The following is an 18,134-nucleotide window of genomic DNA, read 5'->3' as shown; positions in this document are numbered from 1 at the left end:
GTAGGAAGAGGGTGGGGGGAGGGGGGAAGCTGTGTGCAATGTGCGCAGGGATGGCAGCCTCTAGTAATCCATATCTGTCTGTCTGTCCATTTGTCCATCCGTTTCTATGGTTTCCCATGTCTCAACATTTGTAAGCACTTCCTCCTTAGAATTAATTTGCTGTAGAATCTTGCTTCGAATTAACCATTGTATCATAAAGACAAGCAGCTCCAGTGACACAGCGTGGCTCCTGACAGTCCTGCTTCTGTGCGTCACCTTCCTCCAGGGGTTCGTCTCCTGCAATGGGTGATCTTCCTCCTCTGTAGAGGCATCTCACCTGTGCTGCTGTTCCAACATAGTCCATTCTGCTCTATCGAGAAATTCTGGAACTTGCCTTGTAGCTCAGTAGTATGGATAGGCAGGCCTCAAATTGCTGTACCTTCTTCTCCATCAAGGCAACCGGTTTGCACTTGCTACAGGTGTAGCTCTGCACATTTTCAGACAGGAAAAGAAACTTGGCACAGGTATTGCAGGTCACTGCAGCATCTCCTTCACTGTCCATGTCTCTTGATCCTACACACGCCATGAAACAGCACTCAAAACACCCTCACAAATGCTCCTGTTTACAAGTCCTGGTTATGAGCTCCTGGTCATGAGCTCCCAGAGGCTGCAATCAACTAAACAGAACAGCTGATGGATGCTAACTTCTCCCCCATTTGCCATTCCTAATGAGATGGCTTGCCATAGCTAATGAAAAGCTAAAGGTTGTGTTTCAGGTGGCTGAAGATCTTTGGGGAAAAGGGATTTGACAAGTTGATCCTGTGAGGTCAGAAGTGAACGCCCCTGAGTTCAGTGGAGCATATTCCCAGGAAGAAACTATGCATAAGATTGTCATTATGCTGTACTTAATAAAACTGATATTTTGCTATGTGCTGTGTAGTGGGATAAATATGGTCCCAGATCAGCAGAGCTGCTTACATTTTGGGGCTCTCCCTGGGGAACATGGCTAGGGACTCTCCCAAACAAAGGGAACCTCCTGAACCAAGTGATCGATGCACCCCATTTCATTCCTGGTTTTGGGTGAACCAGTCTGCTGAAGCTAATCAGATCTAGGCATGGTCAGCATCTAGATAGGGACAGGTTGCTGCCTTGAACCCCATCATTTGGAGAAGGAGATCATGATATACTTTGTTATTAACAAATGTTCCTCTGGGTGAACCCAACTGACTGACCACACCTCTAGCTTCTCCAAGCAGGTGTGGGGCACCTGGACTACAAATCCCATCATCCCCGGCCACTGGCCAAGATTCCTAGGGGTTAATGTGAGTTATAGATCAGCAACACCTGGAGAGTCAAAGGTTCCCTACTCATGTGGTTAAGGGAACCAACAGATTACCTTCTCTCCATTTTCTCTGCCAGGGCATTCACTTGGAGCCCATTTTGATTCTCCTGCCTTGCCAGACTGCTGACTTGCTTCCTCTTCTTCCTCCTCCTCTTCCTCCATGATATCAGACAGGTCTGACCCACGGCTGTGGTCAGTCAGAAGAGTCACCGGACGATTTCCCACATCAGACCTTTTCTCTCCCTGCGAAAATTTGAAAATTTAGAAATTTTAAAAGATATTGCTGTCAGTGAAGAATTAAGCCCCACAAAATTAACCCAGGAGCCAAACTGAATATCAGAACACTGCCCAGTTTCCAAATCCACATTCACGTTTTGAAATTGCAAACTGGGATGCTTTAGGCTTTAGGCTTGAGTTTAGCAAGCAACAGTTGTGAAATCTCATAAAATGTTAGTTGTCCCATTCGAAATACCATTTGTGTGTCATCTATCAAAAGGTAACCACTGTTGCATGTCAGCTGTCCGACACAAAAGCAAACTGGCATTGCATGCCAATTCCCAACTGAAATAAAATACTAATACAATTGCAGGTGAACAACCTGATAGAATCAAGTGCGAGCTACCGCGAATGTCAACTATCAAGCATAGTCAAATGCTGTCTACCATTGCATGTCAATTATCAAAGACATCGAACATTGGCATGCATCTGTGCTGTGAAAATCTATCATTCGGTGGCAAACGTTCATACACAAAATCTGTGTGTGCATGTTGACACCTGATAATAACATCCAAACACACACACACACACCCCTGAACATTTTGCATATGAACTTTTGTAACCGAAAGGCGGATTTTCACAGCGCAGATTCATTTCAGCTCAACTGTGTCCCAAAGCACTTTGTGGGAATTGACTGGCCCTCGAGTTAACCAAATCCAATCAAAACCCTTTGAACAAAGGAGACGGACCTCTCTTCTGACCCTGGGCGCCAGCAAGGAGTCATCCCTGGGAATCTCCTTCAGCAGCTTCAGCCTCCCGGAAGATCCAGCCACAGATTCTGGGGCTCGCCTCTCGCTTTGCCCTGAGTCGGCGGACCGGTCCTCGCCTTGCAGGGAAGACCTGCTGGGTGGCAACAGCTTCATTCCCAGGCAACTTGAATCGCTTTCTGCCCCCCTTTCAGGTGGGGGCTCTTTCGCCCCCAGATCGGCAGAGCAGGCTTCTCCTCGGCTTGCTGCCTCCTGCGCTCTGGACACCAGCAGGGGCTGCTGGGAAGGAAATGGTTGCAGCAAGAAAGATCAAACACCAAGAAAAGCAACATTCGCAATGGTGGACTTGGCTTTTCTTTGACATGGATAGCTATCACTTATGATCTAATCAGGGCCCTAACCCTAAACCCAACAGCTGTCAGCAGGGCTTAACAGAGGGGCCAGCAGGTCAGCATGCCAGCCAGGTAGACTGAAGCATCTACCTTGAGCCGGTGCAGCAAAAGGGCTGACACTCAGTGGCAGCAGGAATGTTCCTGATCCAATGGATCCTGGGCTGGTTCATTCCTTCCTCCTCCTCCTCCTCACCCCCAAATGCCTTGTTTTTTCACCAGGGAACACGTCCGATGGGTGGATGCAAATGGCTGAACTTGCGGAAACAGAATTAAAATGAGCTTGCAGTGCATTTTGGCTGGGCCGTTTTTTAAAAAAGAGTCAGGAATATAGAAGTAGATAAGAAGCAGCTGCTGGATCAGGCCAATGGCCCAGCTGGAACAGCATCCTACTCTCCCATTGGCCAACCAGATGGTTCAGTGGGAAGCCAGGAAGCAGCATCGGAGCACAAGAGCCCTCCTGTGGCTTCCAGCAACTGTTATTCAGAAGCATTGCTGCCTCTGCCTGTGAAGCAGGGCAGAGCCATTGTGGCCTTATTGACCTCCATGAATTGGTCTAATCGTCTTTTTACGACATCCAAGTTGGTGGACCCAAATTGTCTCCTGTGGGAGGGAGTTCCATAGTTCAACTTTGTGCTGCGTGAAGTGCCTCCTTTTCACGCGTCATGTATCATGCTACACCCCACTTCCGCCATGAAGCTCAAGGTCCCACATAATCTTCACAGCAACCCTGCAAGGTACTTATAGAGTAAGAAAGCGTGACTGTCATGGATGCTTTAGTTGAGATTCCTGCATGGTGGGGGGGTGGACTAGATGACCCTCAGGTTGCTCTCTGACTCTACAATTCTGTGATTCTATGACTGGCCCAAGGCTACCCCGTTTCCTTCATGGGTGAAGGAAAATCCAAACCTAGTTCGCCTCCCTGTCCAAACTCCAACCTCCCTCCCGCAGCTGCACACAAGTCACTGTGCCAGGAAATGGGGGAACTCAGATGTGGCCCCTGAGGCATCTGTATTTGGCCCTTAGGACTCTCCTCTGGCCACACCCCCTCCCAGAGACCACCCCCTCCCCAAGTACTTTTGCCAGACTGGAATCATAAAAGCATAGAATTGTTGAGTTGGAAGGGATCCTGAGAATCACCTAGCCCAAACTTCCGCAGTCTGCAGCTGTCCCATACAGGGATCAAACCTGCAACCTTGGCGTTATCAACTCTATGCTCTAACCAACGGTGTCTTTGAACCAGGGCACTGCCTCCTGCTTGCCTGGGAGGAGGATGGGTAGGGGAGAGCAGGGAGTGTAGAAACCTCTGCCTTTTCCATGGCTGAAAATACTAAGGTGAGTCTAAAGGAAGAAGGCAAGACATTATATTTATATGCAACAGTAGCGGCAAGGCTATTGATTGCGAAAAATTGGAAAAGTGGTATTATACTGACAAAAACAGTGGCTTGCCAAATTATTGGAGTATTACAATATATCCAAAACAATGGGAGAAATTGGAAGGATCTCAAAAGAGAAGATAGATAAGGACTGGGAGGTGTTTAAAGGATATTTGCAACATCATATTGAAAAATCAGAACTCCTGTTAGAATAAATAAGTTCCGTTATAAATGCTGAAATACTAAATAAGATGGGTAACAATGTGTAACAGGGAAAAAAGTAGAAAATTGGTTTAAAAGTATGTGAAATAAAGTAATAGAAGTGGAAAGAAATTGCAACTGAGTAGATTGGAAGTCTAACACAAGGGTGGGGTGATGGTGGTGGGAAAACGAAGTACCTGTGGGATTGAGTGTGGGTATATATGAATATTTTTAAGGATTATATGTTTGTTTGTTTGTATATTCGTAATATGTATGTATTAATGTTGAATTTTTTAATAATAAAATATTTGCTTATAAATAAATAAATAAAAAGAAAATACTAAGGTGAGAGTCACATCCACTGCCCTACACAGTTTCGTCTTTGAGTCCTGCCCACCACTGGTATGTGACCCACAAAAGTTTCCCCCACAAAAGAAGGCTGCCCCACATTATTGCCCTAGATACAATCCCTTTTGCAGCCTTGCTTCCTTTCCCCAGCCTCCCCCCCCCAAAAAAAACCCCACACTGACCTGGTCGCCCTCTTCAGATTCCTTCTGGGCAGCCTTCCTGAGCATGGCTGGATTGCCCTCAGTCACTGGCACAAAAGCATTCCCTTCGCCTCTAGGTAGAGGACCCATTTCTGGGGGTGAACCCTGCGGCACATGTGTCAAGGCAGCCCCGGTGGGAGAGGTGGACCCATTGGGGGAGGTCTCCGCCAGCAAGGTGCTTCCAGACTTCTTTCTGCTGACGCTAGGCTGGGAGGTGGATTTGGCAAAGGAATCGGTGGCGGCGGCTGCAGGGGTGTCCTCTGTCCCGCATGCCTGGGAGGTCTGGGAGGTGAGGACGTCCCTCCCCTCCCTGCCTGGAAGCTGCACGGCAGGACCGCCAAACTCCAGCGGAGAGGAACAGCTGGTGGCGTCTCCCAACAGAGCCAAGTGGATCTGAGCAGGCACCGAATCCACTGACTCGCCATAAAGGGACACAGTTCTTACGGAGACTTCCTGGCAGACCTGCAGGATCTGGAGCTGGGAGATCTCAGCCAGGACGCTGCCAGCTGTCGGAGAGGTCACTTCCATCACCTGCAGAAAGGGGTCACCAGGGGGACAGGCAAGAGGAGCAAATCCAACACCAAATTTGTTATTGGTGACCCATGATTTAAGGTGGTTTAAAATCATTGTTATGATTATTATTACTTATATTAGATGCTTATTTTGTCATGGCAACCCAAAGTAACTTACAATGTTTTAAGCCAATGATAAACACATACATGCGTTAAAAACAGCATTTCTTTTCCTTTTTAAGTTGATTTTTAATGAATTTTCCCCAGACACACCAGAAACACACAATGAAGAACACATCATACAAAACAAAAGTTGACAGTGAACTCAGTCCTGGAATTACACAAAAACAGGTAAGCTGTAGAAATAGCAATCTGGAAAACTGAAGAAAGTAATTTATAGTTTTTTAGGCTAAAGGTCAATTTTTTTTAGGTATAATACCAGCCCATAATGAATGTTGAAGATCTGGCGGAAGGCCTGCTCCTTGCTGTCACAAAACAAATTCAACAAATGGAGACCAAGTGACTTTATAGGTCGAGACCAGCTCTTAATAAAAACGAATTGTCGAATTGTATATAAAGTTAGATCATTACTCGTTGAATTGAAATCCCACCCTTCCTTGGGAGCTAACAATGGGTGAGTTTGTGGATTTCGACTGGTCTACTCTGAGTATGACTAAAGCTGGATACCCAAGCATAACAATGACAATATCAACAAAACAATGCTTCCGTTTTAATGCATTTTTAATCTCTTGTAGGAAGCTGCCCAGAGTGGCTGGGGAAACCCAGCCAGATGGATGGGGTATAAGTAAATAATAATAATAATAACAACAACAACAATAATAATAGTAATAGTAATAATATTCTGCCCAGTGCGTTTCATCTGCGTCCAACACAAAACGGGTACCTTTTGCCCATCTGCGTACACGGCGTAGCCAGTGACTCGCACCCCATTGGACGATCCTTCTGCATCGATGGTGACAGGCAGCCAGCTGATCACCAGAATCCCAGGGCTGGGACCAGCCTCCACTCGGACATCCAGGGGAGCATCTGGAGACCCTGTAAGGGATGAGTTTCAAATGAATTGCACTCTGTTTACTCTCTGGAGCTTGCCCTGTGCACGCTGCTGGAGAAGCAGCAAAATTCACTGCTCTGGTGATACTGCAGGGTAATCTGTGCTGTTCAGAAGGCCAAGAGGGCACACGTTCAGAGCAGCAGCCCCAAGCCATTTCTAAAGTCTAGTTTTCTGCTCTTGGTTAATTTGTTTTTGTGTGTGTGTGTGGCTTAATGTCATAAAAACAAGGTGAATAGCTGCTGGCAAGTTATACATGATTGTAGCAGCTCAAACAGTCAGAATATTATCCTGGACAATTGGTACCACCCACTCTAGAATATAGCTATAATGGAGAAAATGCATCATAATATGAGATTTCAACAAGGACTCAAGCTTCTAGGCACTTTTTATATGATTTGGCGTTCCTTTGTTACATAGACAATGGAGCCATCACTTACAAGGCAACCCTCGTCACGAAGCTTTGCATTTCCCCCCTTTTGTTTATTTCATTAAATTTATATCCCGCTTGATTGTTAAAACCCTCAAAGCGATTTACAAAAAAGGTAAAACAATAAAATTATCCGTAAAAACCATTAACAACGATTTAAAACTTTCAAAAATTTAAAACCTCAATTATATATTTTTAAAAGGGATTGCGATGTTGTATTCTAGTGAGTCACAACTTTTTGTTTAAAATGTCCCAGAGGACTTTGTGGATAGGCAGTATAAAAAATGTTGTAATAAGTAAATGCATTAATAATTTAATAATAATAATTTAAAATCAGCAGGAAGCTAAAAACAGATTTAAAAACAAATCAGCATTCAAGATATCTGGACAGGCTTGCCTAAACAAAAATGTTTTTAGCAAGCAAGCTCCAAAAAAAAAAAAAAAAAAAGGACAGTGGTACCTTGTTCCAGGGGTCTGTTCTTAACCTGAAACTGTTCTTAACTTGAGGTACCACTTTAGCTAATGGGGCCCCCTGCTGCAGCTGCGCCACGATTTCTGTTCTCATCCTGAAGTAAAGTTCTTAACCCGAGGTACTATTTCTGGGTTAGCGGAGTCTGTAACCTGAAGCCTATGTAACCTGAAGCGTATGTAACCCGAGGTACCATTGTACAGGAAAGGCACCTGCCTGATAATAAATAGGCAAGGAATTCCAAAGCATAGGCATCAGATCTAGCAGCCTTCGACAGCCTTCTTCTTCTCCATGAATTTCTCTAACCCTTTTTGAAAGCCATCCATATTGGCAGCCATCACTTCCTCCTGCAGCAGGGAGTTCCATTCTTTATCTATGTGCTGCGTCGCGCAAAGACGCTTTTTCTCGACTGAGACTCACCTGCTGATGCCGTTGTGAACTGGATCTCTGCGGAAAGCGGCTGATCCTGCTTCTCCGGGGCCGGTTCCCCCAGCGCCTGCTGCTGCGGCTGGACTTCCACCGTGGCCACGTAGGAAGTGCTCGGGTTCAAGTTCCGGAAGGTGTACCAGTAGACTCCCGCCTTGGCGGCCTCGTGCTCCTCCCCGTTAAGGTAGACGGTGTGTGGGAAGTTGCTGTTGCTGGGCACCCAAGAGATCTGGGCTGAGGTGGCCGCTACGCTCCGCACCCTGAGCTGGGTGGGGGCCACGGCAAACCCGCCTCCGGCAAGGAAAGTGCACCGCAGCCGGTCAGAGCTCCCGGCCTCCGAGATGCTTTGCACGGAGAGGCGGTAGGTTCTCGTTTTCAAGTCCAGCCTCTCAACGACAGCCTTCGTCTGCGATCCGGCCTTCACGGTTTGCCGCAGCTCGGAATCCACGTAGAGGTTGTAGCTCTGGATCTCCGAGGAGCCGGGGGTGGGCAGGGGGGGCTCCCATCCCACCAAGAGGCTGCTGCCAAACTGCTTGATGAGGGTCACCTTCCTGGGGTAAGGCACTACTAGCGAGGCTCGTTCCTGCACATGTGGCGGGAGTGCAAAGTGGTTAAACCCATTTTGGCCCTGAATGTTTTCTTTGATCTCAAATGTGACTCGACAAAACTTGCTTCCCAAACCCTTCTTGAGCATTCTTCTCTTTTGACCCCTCCACCACATATAAATATCACACAGATATCATTTTAATTCTATTCCTGTTTAATTACATTTTAATTATTGCCTCTTCTATGTTTTTGCTCTGTTTTATCTGTGTTCTGGAAGAAGGTACAGGGTTATTAAGACTAGGACTAGCCGCCTGAGAAACAGTTTCTATTCAAATGCGATTTTGGTTTTAAACACAGTGTAAGGTAGTCTCTGTGGGAGTATATTGTATTTAATTATGGGGTATCAGAGTTTTTAGGGGGCTAACCAGGCTGGGATAGCAGGCTTGTTGGTTTTGAATGTCTGATGTAGACTTTTTCAATTTTGTTGTTCTGTATGGGACAACGACAATAAAGATTATTGTATCGTAAGCCGCCTGAGTCCCCGACTGGGGAGAAAGACAGGCTATAAATAAATATTATAATTGGGGCTTTTTTTCGGAACTCAGCTCCAGCACCATTCTAAGAGAACATGGGAGAAGTTCATGATGAGCTCCGGCACCTATTTTTTCTAGAAAAACAGCACTGATTATAATAATAATTTAAATACCACTTCAGTGAAGCATGATTGGTATACTGGTTTGCTGTTCTTATTTCATTTCCCTGTATTGCTTTTATTTTTCTTTCCCCCTCTCGCTTGCCTGTTTCATTGGGGCCTACACATTTCTGTATGCAACAAAAAAATCAATTAATGTTGAAGGGAGGGGGCCCTACCGTGGGTATGGCTCCCTCGTCCTCTTCCAGCCTGGAGGGTGCTGTGCTGGCGCTGAGCTCCTCGGTGGAGCAGTCGCTCCTTTCCGCGCTGCTGAGGCTGGTGCTGAGGAAGCTCCTTTCCAGAGGGGAGCTCTGGGAGAGATCGTGGAGTTCCTGAGGCAGGAACGTCACAAGGTCCTCGTCTGAAACTCGCTCTACGAAGTTGGAGGGGACCAGGCCTCTCCGCCCATCCATCAGCTCCCCTGGAAGTGAAGGTCAAGAGGTGACAGGGTAGAAATGATGCTTAATTTTGTTGTGTGTGCTTCGATGTGTTGTTATATATATGCATGCCATCGTTATATTTTTCACACTCTGTAAATCTCTTGATGCTGTGTCTCCAGCACTGTGTCCCCGTCCCCCATATAATAGTTATTGGAGTTTTAAAATCATAAGAAAAAATGTACAGAAGGGAAAAAGAGAAAGAAATAAGAGAAGGAGAGAAGATACCAGAAAAAAGGACAGGAAAATGTATTGTGCAGCAGCAGCACAGACATGGAACGTGAGCACAGCAAAATATTGTTGAGGTTTAACAAATACTTCTGCATATTTGAAAAAGAAAACACCGCAGTAATTAGCAATATGCCGAACAGCATGGTTTTAACTATGGAAATGAGGATGCTGCTGGTGGTAATGATGCGATAATCTTTTGTTCTTTGGGTTGGCACTGCTTGCTCCCCAGAATTCTGGGACTCCCCACCAATAATTATTTCAATAAGCAAGAACGTTACAAATAATCTTCATAAGATGGTGATGTCATACCTTCAAAGAAGCCATCTTCGTCCATTTCTCCGTAGACGTAAATGTACTCACCGGCCGTCAGCGGGAGTTCTGCTTCGGGGTTCTCGTTGGGGCCAGCAAATGGATTGTAGCTGAAATGGGGACAAGAGGAATTGTTTTTACACGGAAAAGTCAAGAGTGACACTAGGCAGCTGACAGTGCTGTCTTGGAAGTCAGCAAGACACTGGATGTATAGGCAGCCAGCACAAGCTCTGAAGTCTCATTGCTGTATGCTGGTGATAGTCTATCCCTATCAACAGTCTAGCCACAGCATTTTGCAGCAGCTGGAGCTTCCGGACCAGGCCCCAAAGGCAGCCCCACACAGACTGCATTGCAGGAATCAAGTCTTGAGGTTACCAATAGCTATGAACCACATATATTATGACTCTGAGTGCTAGTTACTGGGAGCCACAAGTGGGAAGAGTTGCTGTCGTGCTCGTACCACTGTGGGAGCATGATGGGCCATTGGCTTCACCCAGCAGGCTCTTCTTATGTTCCCATTAAATGCATCTGGTTGGCCACTGTGAGGGCTTTTCTTATGTCATACACCACAAGTGTCCCAGACATCCCGTTTTTCTCACGAGAGGACAGCGGCCATTTTGGGCACTGTGATCTCATGCAATTTCACGCCATGATGCTCCCCCCAAAACACACTTCTCCCTGAGCCACAGTCTCGTGTGGCACTGCAAAGCATGTGTTTTTGGGCTCCATGCCCCAACGAAGTGCTTATTTCAGGGGGGCGGGAATCATAGCATGAAACTGCATGAGATCACAGTGACCAAAATGGTCGCTGTCCTCTTGCAAAAAGATGGCTTCATAGTTTTTGCCTTTGTTGTGTTGGAAGGTATGTTGTTTTCTTATGAGGCAAAAGCCACACAGCTGTTTGGAATAGCTCCACCCTGCCTTAAGTTGTGGCAGACCTCGGTGACCTTAAGAATGTGAGAGAAGCGAATTCAGATCCCAAGCCTCCTCATTCCCACCAACATGGAGACCCTACCTGTAACGAGCTAAGAAGACTCGGAGCTTCACTGGACCTTGGTTCTCTGGTTCTGGGATTAGTGAGATCGTGTCGATATCCAGCTCTTCCATTTCACTGGCTGTGTCCACCTAATGAAAATGACAGAAGACAGTGAACACCTCTGCTGTGGGAAGGACAGAGCAAAGGAGCTAGTCCACCTGAACCCAGTCACCAGTTTTGGTCTCCGTTTGAAGCCCTGTTATGGGTGCCACATAATATCCGTTTCCACATTTGAAAGAACTCGAACTTCTAGTATGGCAGGACCTACACCTTGGAACTCCCTGCCTATTGACACCAGGCAGGCGCCTTGACTGTACTTTTTTGGTTGCCTGCTTAAAAAACAAGAGAAGAAGAAGAAGCCTAGCCCAGGACTAACCTCAGGGGTAGGGCAGGATTTGGGGCTGTTCTGCATGGACTCGGATCTTGAGGAGCTAGACTGGGACTCCAGTTTCCTGACCATTTTCTTCGAGGGAAGCGGAGGGGTATTTGCACCTGGGCTTCTGACCACAGCGGGCACCACAGGCTCGGCAAGGTGGGAGATTCCTTCCAGCCCTCCATCTTGAGCTTTCTGGCTGCACCGGGGAGAGATGGTGGCAATTTCTGGATCTGAAACCGAACAGTATATACATTATGCCAGGCAGAGATGCCAAGCAAAGTGGTGGGTGCAGGGACAATGGAATGGACTCTGGAACTGGGGAGCTTGCATGACAGCCGAGAGAGCCACATGGCTGCACTTCAAGGCCCACCTCAGGCAACAGGTTTGACTCAGATTTACCTCCAGTCCCCTGTTTTAATTACTGTGTTGTTCTAATTGGATTGTTATATTGCATGTTTCGTATTGCTTTCTCTGCCACCACCAAAGAAGAAGAAGAAGAAGAGGAGGAGGAGGAGGAGGAGGAGGAGAAGGAGTTTGGATTTGATATCCCGCTTTATCACTACCCGAAGTAGTCTCAAAGCGGCTAACATTCTCCTTTCCCTTCCTCCCCCACAACAAGCACTCTGTGAGGTGAGTGGGGCTGAGAGACTTCAGAGAAGTGTGACTGGCCCAAGGTCACCCAGCAGCTGCATGTGGAGGAGCGGAGACGCGAACCCAGTTCACCAGATTACGAGTCTACCGCTCTTAACCACTACACCACACTGGCTCTCATACTCTAAAGAAGCAAATCATACTCTACGGTTACTGAATCTGGGAACACCATGGCATCTGGATTATTCTAATGGCACAAATGAAAGCAAAGAGAGGGCTTCCTCCTTCTCCATAGTCACCTTTCTCCTTGAGTCCCTCCAGGAGCTGCAGAGAAGTCTGGCAAGTGGTGAGGGTGACCTCGGACGTCACCTGGGAGGAGGGCGGAAGACCGATTTTCTCAGTTTGGAGGCGAAACTGCTTGAGCTCTTGAGAGAGGAAGTTAAACTGCTCCGTGTGGCTATGGCACTGTTCCTCCAGCTCTCTCACACGGGCCTGGGGTGGGGGAAAGTTAAGAAAGAGGGATAACTTGGCTGTGATTCCTGTATTGGACAAATGACCTAATGGGCACCTTCCAACTCTACAATTCTATGATCCTTTGATTCCAGAAGAATGTCAGAAGGAATTTGATGGATCAGTCCATGGTGACTCCAATGGAATCTGGTAGACTGCCTCTCAAGCTGGATGCTCCACTGAGACATCACTTCCCATCCCCACAGCAAAACAAGGCTGTTGAGTGAGAGCAGCCATTTAGGCATGATGTCTGCCCTCCAGCACCTGACCGCCCCCCAACCTCAGCATCTCCAGCCTGTGGCAGCTGCTTTGACCTGCCTAAGGGTAGGGATGGCTCTGTTAGGACTAGTGCAGCTACAACCAAACAAGCCACCAGAGGGGAAAGCGGACTGGTGTCATCACGTGCCCAGATACTCGCACACATAACAACATCCACAGCACACTTCTAACTATTTGCCAGCACAGCAAATGCATGACACTGCTATCCCTTTGTGCCACAAAGATCAAGAGCAAGCAAGGCATTCTCAGTAAGAGGTGCCTGGCTAAGGGAAGACTGCATCAGCGAGCAATGTAGGGCACTTAAGTAAGTGAGCCAATTTGTATGTCATCATAACTGCAGGGGGGGAGCTCCAAAACCACCAGCCAATTTCCCTAGAAGGCAAAATTCCTTCTCTCTCCGCAACACCCACATTTATTGCTGTGTCACCAAGGGCTCGTGTGCATATTTAGCAGTGGTTCTTGCATTGCAGGGGGTTGGACTAGATGACTCTACAGTTCTATAACTATATAACTTCTGGCTGTTTAACTGGAGAAACAGCCTTTTGGGGCCTGAAAGCTTGCTCTTGTTTTGCAGGATAAGCACAGCTGCTCATTTGGAATGGAGAGACCAATAAACCCTGAATTCCTTTCTGTTCTTCTCTGGCTGTCTCCCCACCCCAGTCCAAAATTGGTTGAAATCTGGTATTTCTCCATTCCAAACTCCTGGGAAGCAGTCCAGGTTTGGTTGGGAAGGTCATTTTCCTAAACACAGTGAGATCAGCAGTACCTGCATGCAATCCAAGGAATTCTGTCAGGAAAGAAGAAGGAAATGAGCAGAGGGAAAGTGATTAACTGCACCCAGGCATCTTCCTGAAACAATAATCCTGATGCGGAATCTAGATTTCAGAGAAATGGCTAGGAAACAGGTGTGAGAATGAACATAAGGGTCCTGCAGCTGGATCAGGCCAAAGGCCCATCTAGGCCAGCATCCTGTTAAGAACTTAATAAGAACCATAGCTGTCAACGGTTCCCTTTTTAAGGGAAATTCCCTTATTCCAAATAGGATTCCTTGCAAGAAAAGGGAAGAGTTGACAGCTATGATAAGAACTTGCTGTATCAGACCACAGGGGGCCCATCTAGCCCAGCATCCTGTTCTCACAGTGACTGACCAGATCAAACAGGTCCCAAGCACAAGAGCTCTCTCCCCTCCTGTGGTTTCCAGCAACTGGTATTTAGGAGCATAGCCCTCGTGGCTAGTAGACATCAATAGCCTTCCCTTCCTCCATAAATTTGTCTGATCCTCTTTTAAAGCCATCCAAGTTGGTAGGCATCACTGCCTCCAGTAGGAGGGAGTTCCATAAGACCGTCGGAAGAGCCTGCCGGATGAAGCCCATGGGCAATCAAGTCCAGCATCCTGCTCTCACAGTGGCCAACCAGATTCCTCTTTGAGGAAGCCCTCAAGCAGGGCTTGTGGGCAAGAGCCTTCTCCCCTCCTGAGATTTCCAGTACAGTGATACCTCAGGTTACATACGCTTCAGGTTACAGACTCCGCTAATCCAGAAATAGTGCTTCGGGTTAAGAACTTTGCTTCAGGATGAGAACAGAAATTGTGCTCCGGCAGCGGGGCAGCAGCAGGAGGCCCCATTAGCTAAAGTGGTGCTAAGAACAGTTTCAGGTTAAGTACAGACCTCCAGAACGAATTAAGTACTTAATCTGAGGTACCACTGTAGCATTGCCACCTTCACCCATGGAGCCAGAGCAGAGCCATCATGAATAGCAGCCATTGAGAAATTTCTCCTCCTCCATGAATTTGTCTGGTCCTCTTTTAAAGCCATCCAAGTTGGTGGCCATCACTGCCTCCTTCATTGTATGCCCACTGTTCTACCATTATGATATTGGGGGGGGGGGGCTTTCTCTTCCACTTTCTCCATAACATGCATGTCCTCACATTGGCCAACCAGATGCCACAATAGGAAGCCCGAAAACATGACCCAAGTTCAACAGAAACTCTCCCTTACTGGTGTTTCCCAGGAACTGCTTTTCCAAGGCAACTCTACAATTCCTTCCATCCCTACAATTCTATGGTTCTATGAAATCCTGCAACACATCAGCTCTGCTGAAAAATCCCTTTAATAAACAAAACCACACAACTGACTGTTTTCCCGGCTGCTGACACCTAGTCCATTTCAAGCCCACGGGTTCCCCCTGAAGAATCCTGGGAACCGTGGCTTATCATTCCACAAAGTTTCAATTCCCAGCACCCTTAGCAAACTACAGTTCTCAGGGTTCTTTTAGAGGGCAAGACATGCACTTAAAAAGCATGCCTTCCCTCTGTCTTCTTTGATTTTCTCCCCGCTTTACCTCCAAGAGCTGGACGGCTCCTTCGTGCTCCTTCCTTGCTTCAGCCTGGGCCTGAAGGCAAGAGGAGAAGAAAAAAGAGGTTAAGGGGTCACCAATCCTATTTCTTGAGGTCTTGGGTGCCTAACACACCCGTCAGCCAGCACGACCAACCACCAGGGAATTATGGAAGTAGAAGACCACAGTTTAGCCACCCCTACTTTAATCAGGAGGTTGCTAGCACATGGAAGAGCTCTCTCAAGGGTGCACTAACCAAGAAGAGAAGGATGCAAGTGGTCTCCCTGGTGGATCTCTCACCTGCTGCAGTTGCCTGACTTCCTCCTGTTTCTTCTGCAAGGCCTGCAGGGCCCTCTCATGCTCCTGTTCCAGCTGCTGCCTTCGTTCCGCAACATCTCTCATGTGCTGGGGAAACCAGAAGTGCATGAGAGCAGAGCTGAGTGCTGATGACCCCTCCAAGCACCTCAGGGGTTTCCTTCCAGGCTATGGGGACCCTCTTCTCAAGAAGGGGGTATAGCAGCTTCTGACAATTGAGAAGCAGCCCATGCCATCCAGACCAAAGAAAAACATATTTTGGCCCATGGAGGGGAAAGAGTATCTTTTTTTAAAAAAAAAGCAAAACAACAACTTGTGTAGTTTCTGTTTGCTTAGAAGGTCTGCATAGGATTAAGACAGGGAGTAAGAGACCTCCAGCTGTGCAGACTTTCCTGTACCTTTATCTCTATGCTGACTTCTATTTCTTTGATGTCTGGACTGATACATTTTAGGTTGCATCCTGTTTACAACTTCCTGCTCCTCCTCTCACACTTCTCTCTGGGATTTGAGGTCCCCTTGGATGTATCCCCTGAGAACAACAGGGCAAACCTGGTTCCTTTGCTTCTCCAACTAATTACTTAGCCAATATAGAACAATATTTAAAACATCTATTTGAATACAGATGATAAAAACAGCACAGCGCTATTAAAAAAAACACACCAGTCAGTTCCCAAGGGGCTGTTGGAATAAAATGGTCTTCACCTCCCAGAAAAAGGACAGCAAGGAGGGACACAGTCTGGCTTCTCTAGGATGGAGTTTGAAAGCTTGGAAGCAGCAAGAAGGTCCTCTCTCATGTTCCTACTAAGTATGCCTGTGAAGGTGGTGGGATTGAGAGAAGGCCCTCCCCTGCAGATCGCAGAGCCCAGACAGGTTTGTAAGGGATAATGTGGTCCTTCAAATAGCCTGGGCCTAAGCTGTATAGGGCTTTACTCAGACTGTCCATAAAATGGCATTCCATTTCCCTGCTACAAATCCCTGAAACAGAAGCCACTTCCCCATTCCTGATTCCAGCTCCCTTTTTCAACACCGGAGCACAGCCAGCCTGAATAAGGAGCTGGCGTCTACATACACACACACCCTACCAATTTTTGAACTGGGAACCAGGAACCCTTTTCCCAAATCTGCCTCCTCTGTTATCCCAGCTTCCTAACAAGGAAGCTCAGGGCAGAGAGCTGCTCAAAGAGATGCCCCTTTCCAATCACAACCCTGGATCTGACCAACCTTTAGCGCCTGCCCGAGACTCTCCAGCCTGTTCTGGAGCTCCTGGGTTTTCTGGAGAGCAGAATCCCGTTCCTCGGTCACCACAGCCACCTGCAACCTCAAGTCAGCATTTTCAGATTCAACCTGCCCAGGGAGAGAAGGAAGGTTGCTCAGCGGCAAAGCACATGCATCCTGGATTGCATGAGGTTGGACTAGATGGTCCTTGATGTCTCTTCTCTACAGTTCTATGACCCCATTATTCTGATGCCCCAACTTCAAGCCCCTGCTTGAAGCCCCTGCCTGAAAATAATTTCCTCTGTCTGCCCTGAACTGACTGTGGATCAATTTCCATTTCAGTTGCACTGAAAGTTCCCAGTTTGGGGTTGCCCACAAGCTTGCTTGCACTTCCTCAATGGTTATCAGGCATTGGTGGGGGGAGAGATCCCTTCCTACCTTTTCTGTCCACTCCAATTGCCCATGAAGCAGAGTGTTCTCCTCACACAGCCGGACATTATTGCTTTGCACCTCCTGCAGTTGGATTTCCTGCACAGGGACAAAAAAGCAGATTTTTTCTGGGGGGAAAGAAGATTTGCCTCCTTTGACAGAGAAACCGGGAATCTGTAGGAACAGGTAGAGGTGACCAAGGGACAGGAGCAGGCATAACACAATCCATTCTTTAATTGCAGGAATAGGAAATGTGTGGCCCTCTGTGTGTTGTTGCACTACAACTCCCTTCATCCATAACTCTCCATATGCTACTGGACTACAATTCCCATCATCCATAACACTTTGTATGCTGTTGGCTGATCTGCCTCTCAAGATTTGGCCTCGGAGGTTAGCATGGGGGCGGAGATGCACCTCCGACACTGCTTCTGGGTGCAGGATGCTACTCACGAGCTCTGCACATCTCTTGTGCTTCTTCCTCACTTCATGTTCAAGGTTTTCACATTGTTTCCGCTTTCTTCTGAGCTCAGACTCCTACCGGAAAAAGGGGGGAGAAAAGGAGATGAGGTGCCCCACGCATTCCATGCCAGGGCATCGTAGTTCCAAGGAGATTTGAAACCCTGAAAGATGTTGCCCATTGACTGTTACCCATTCCCAGAAACTCCCCCCAACTGACTTTTACCATTCTTGTGGCAGTAGTGGGATTCTTATACTTTGCCAACTGCTTAGAAGCTAGATTCAAAGTAACAGCAAGGGGAACCCACCAATTGCTGGATCTGCCGTTTGGTCTCGGGAGAAGTTGCGACCCCCTTCTTCACAGGGAGGGTTTCATACCCATCATGCACTTGTGCCAGAGGATGGGCTCTGGGGCCCCTCTGCAAAGGAGAGAAATCTCAGCCAGACTCAAGGGGGAAGTGGGGCCATGGGCAACCATCCATTCTGCAGCCAAAGGGCTCCCCTTAACAGATAAAGCTCTACATGGCTAAGAACCTGGTGGTGGTGGTCGTTATTCAATGTATTCGTAGTCTACCTTTCTCCCTAGTGGGGTTCAAGGCAGCTTCCAACATTTAAAAGCATCATTATAAAATATGAAGCAATGAAAACAAACTTG

General features: G+C 47.3%; 1 protein-coding gene across 5 annotated transcripts in view; it reads right to left on the bottom strand.

Annotated features, from left to right (window-relative positions):
* The window catches only part of TSPOAP1 (TSPO associated protein 1), a 50,264-nt gene that overhangs the window by 14,583 nt on the left and 17,547 nt on the right, over positions 1 to 18,134 (bottom strand). For 3 of the 5 annotated variants that reach the window (XR_013980099.1, XM_080983989.1, XM_080983990.1), the window contains exons 6-22: positions 17,788 to 17,898; positions 17,474 to 17,557; positions 17,033 to 17,122; positions 16,601 to 16,723; positions 15,365 to 15,469; positions 15,071 to 15,121; positions 13,497 to 13,517; positions 12,241 to 12,433; positions 11,351 to 11,580; positions 10,954 to 11,063; positions 9,939 to 10,048; positions 9,141 to 9,382; positions 7,719 to 8,307; positions 6,235 to 6,386; positions 4,801 to 5,349; positions 2,287 to 2,583; positions 1,376 to 1,564 (exon numbers count right to left, since the gene is read on the bottom strand). Coding sequence is in view for 4 of the 5 variants with exons in the window: in XM_080983989.1 (XP_080840115.1) it covers positions 1,376 to 1,564; positions 2,287 to 2,583; positions 4,801 to 5,349; positions 6,235 to 6,386; positions 7,719 to 8,307; positions 9,141 to 9,382; positions 9,939 to 10,048; positions 10,954 to 11,063; positions 11,351 to 11,580; positions 12,241 to 12,433; positions 13,497 to 13,517; positions 15,071 to 15,121; positions 15,365 to 15,469; positions 16,601 to 16,723; positions 17,033 to 17,122; positions 17,474 to 17,557; positions 17,788 to 17,898 (3,246 nt within the window). In the remaining variant the exon portion in view is untranslated. The remainder of the gene's footprint in view (positions 1 to 1,375; positions 1,565 to 2,286; positions 2,584 to 4,800; positions 5,350 to 6,234; positions 6,387 to 7,718; positions 8,308 to 9,140; positions 9,383 to 9,938; positions 10,049 to 10,953; positions 11,064 to 11,350; positions 11,581 to 12,240; positions 12,434 to 13,496; positions 13,518 to 15,070; positions 15,122 to 15,364; positions 15,470 to 16,600; positions 16,724 to 17,032; positions 17,123 to 17,473; positions 17,558 to 17,787; positions 17,899 to 18,134) is intronic. The other 2 variants (XM_080983991.1, XM_080983992.1) reach the window with 2 other exon arrangements.

This window comes from Podarcis pityusensis (assembly GCF_964106645.2).
Source record: "Podarcis pityusensis genome assembly, chromosome: 15".
NCBI classification, from domain to species: domain Eukaryota; kingdom Metazoa; phylum Chordata; class Lepidosauria; order Squamata; family Lacertidae; genus Podarcis; species Podarcis pityusensis.
This window is presented reverse-complemented; position numbering and strand designations above follow the sequence as displayed.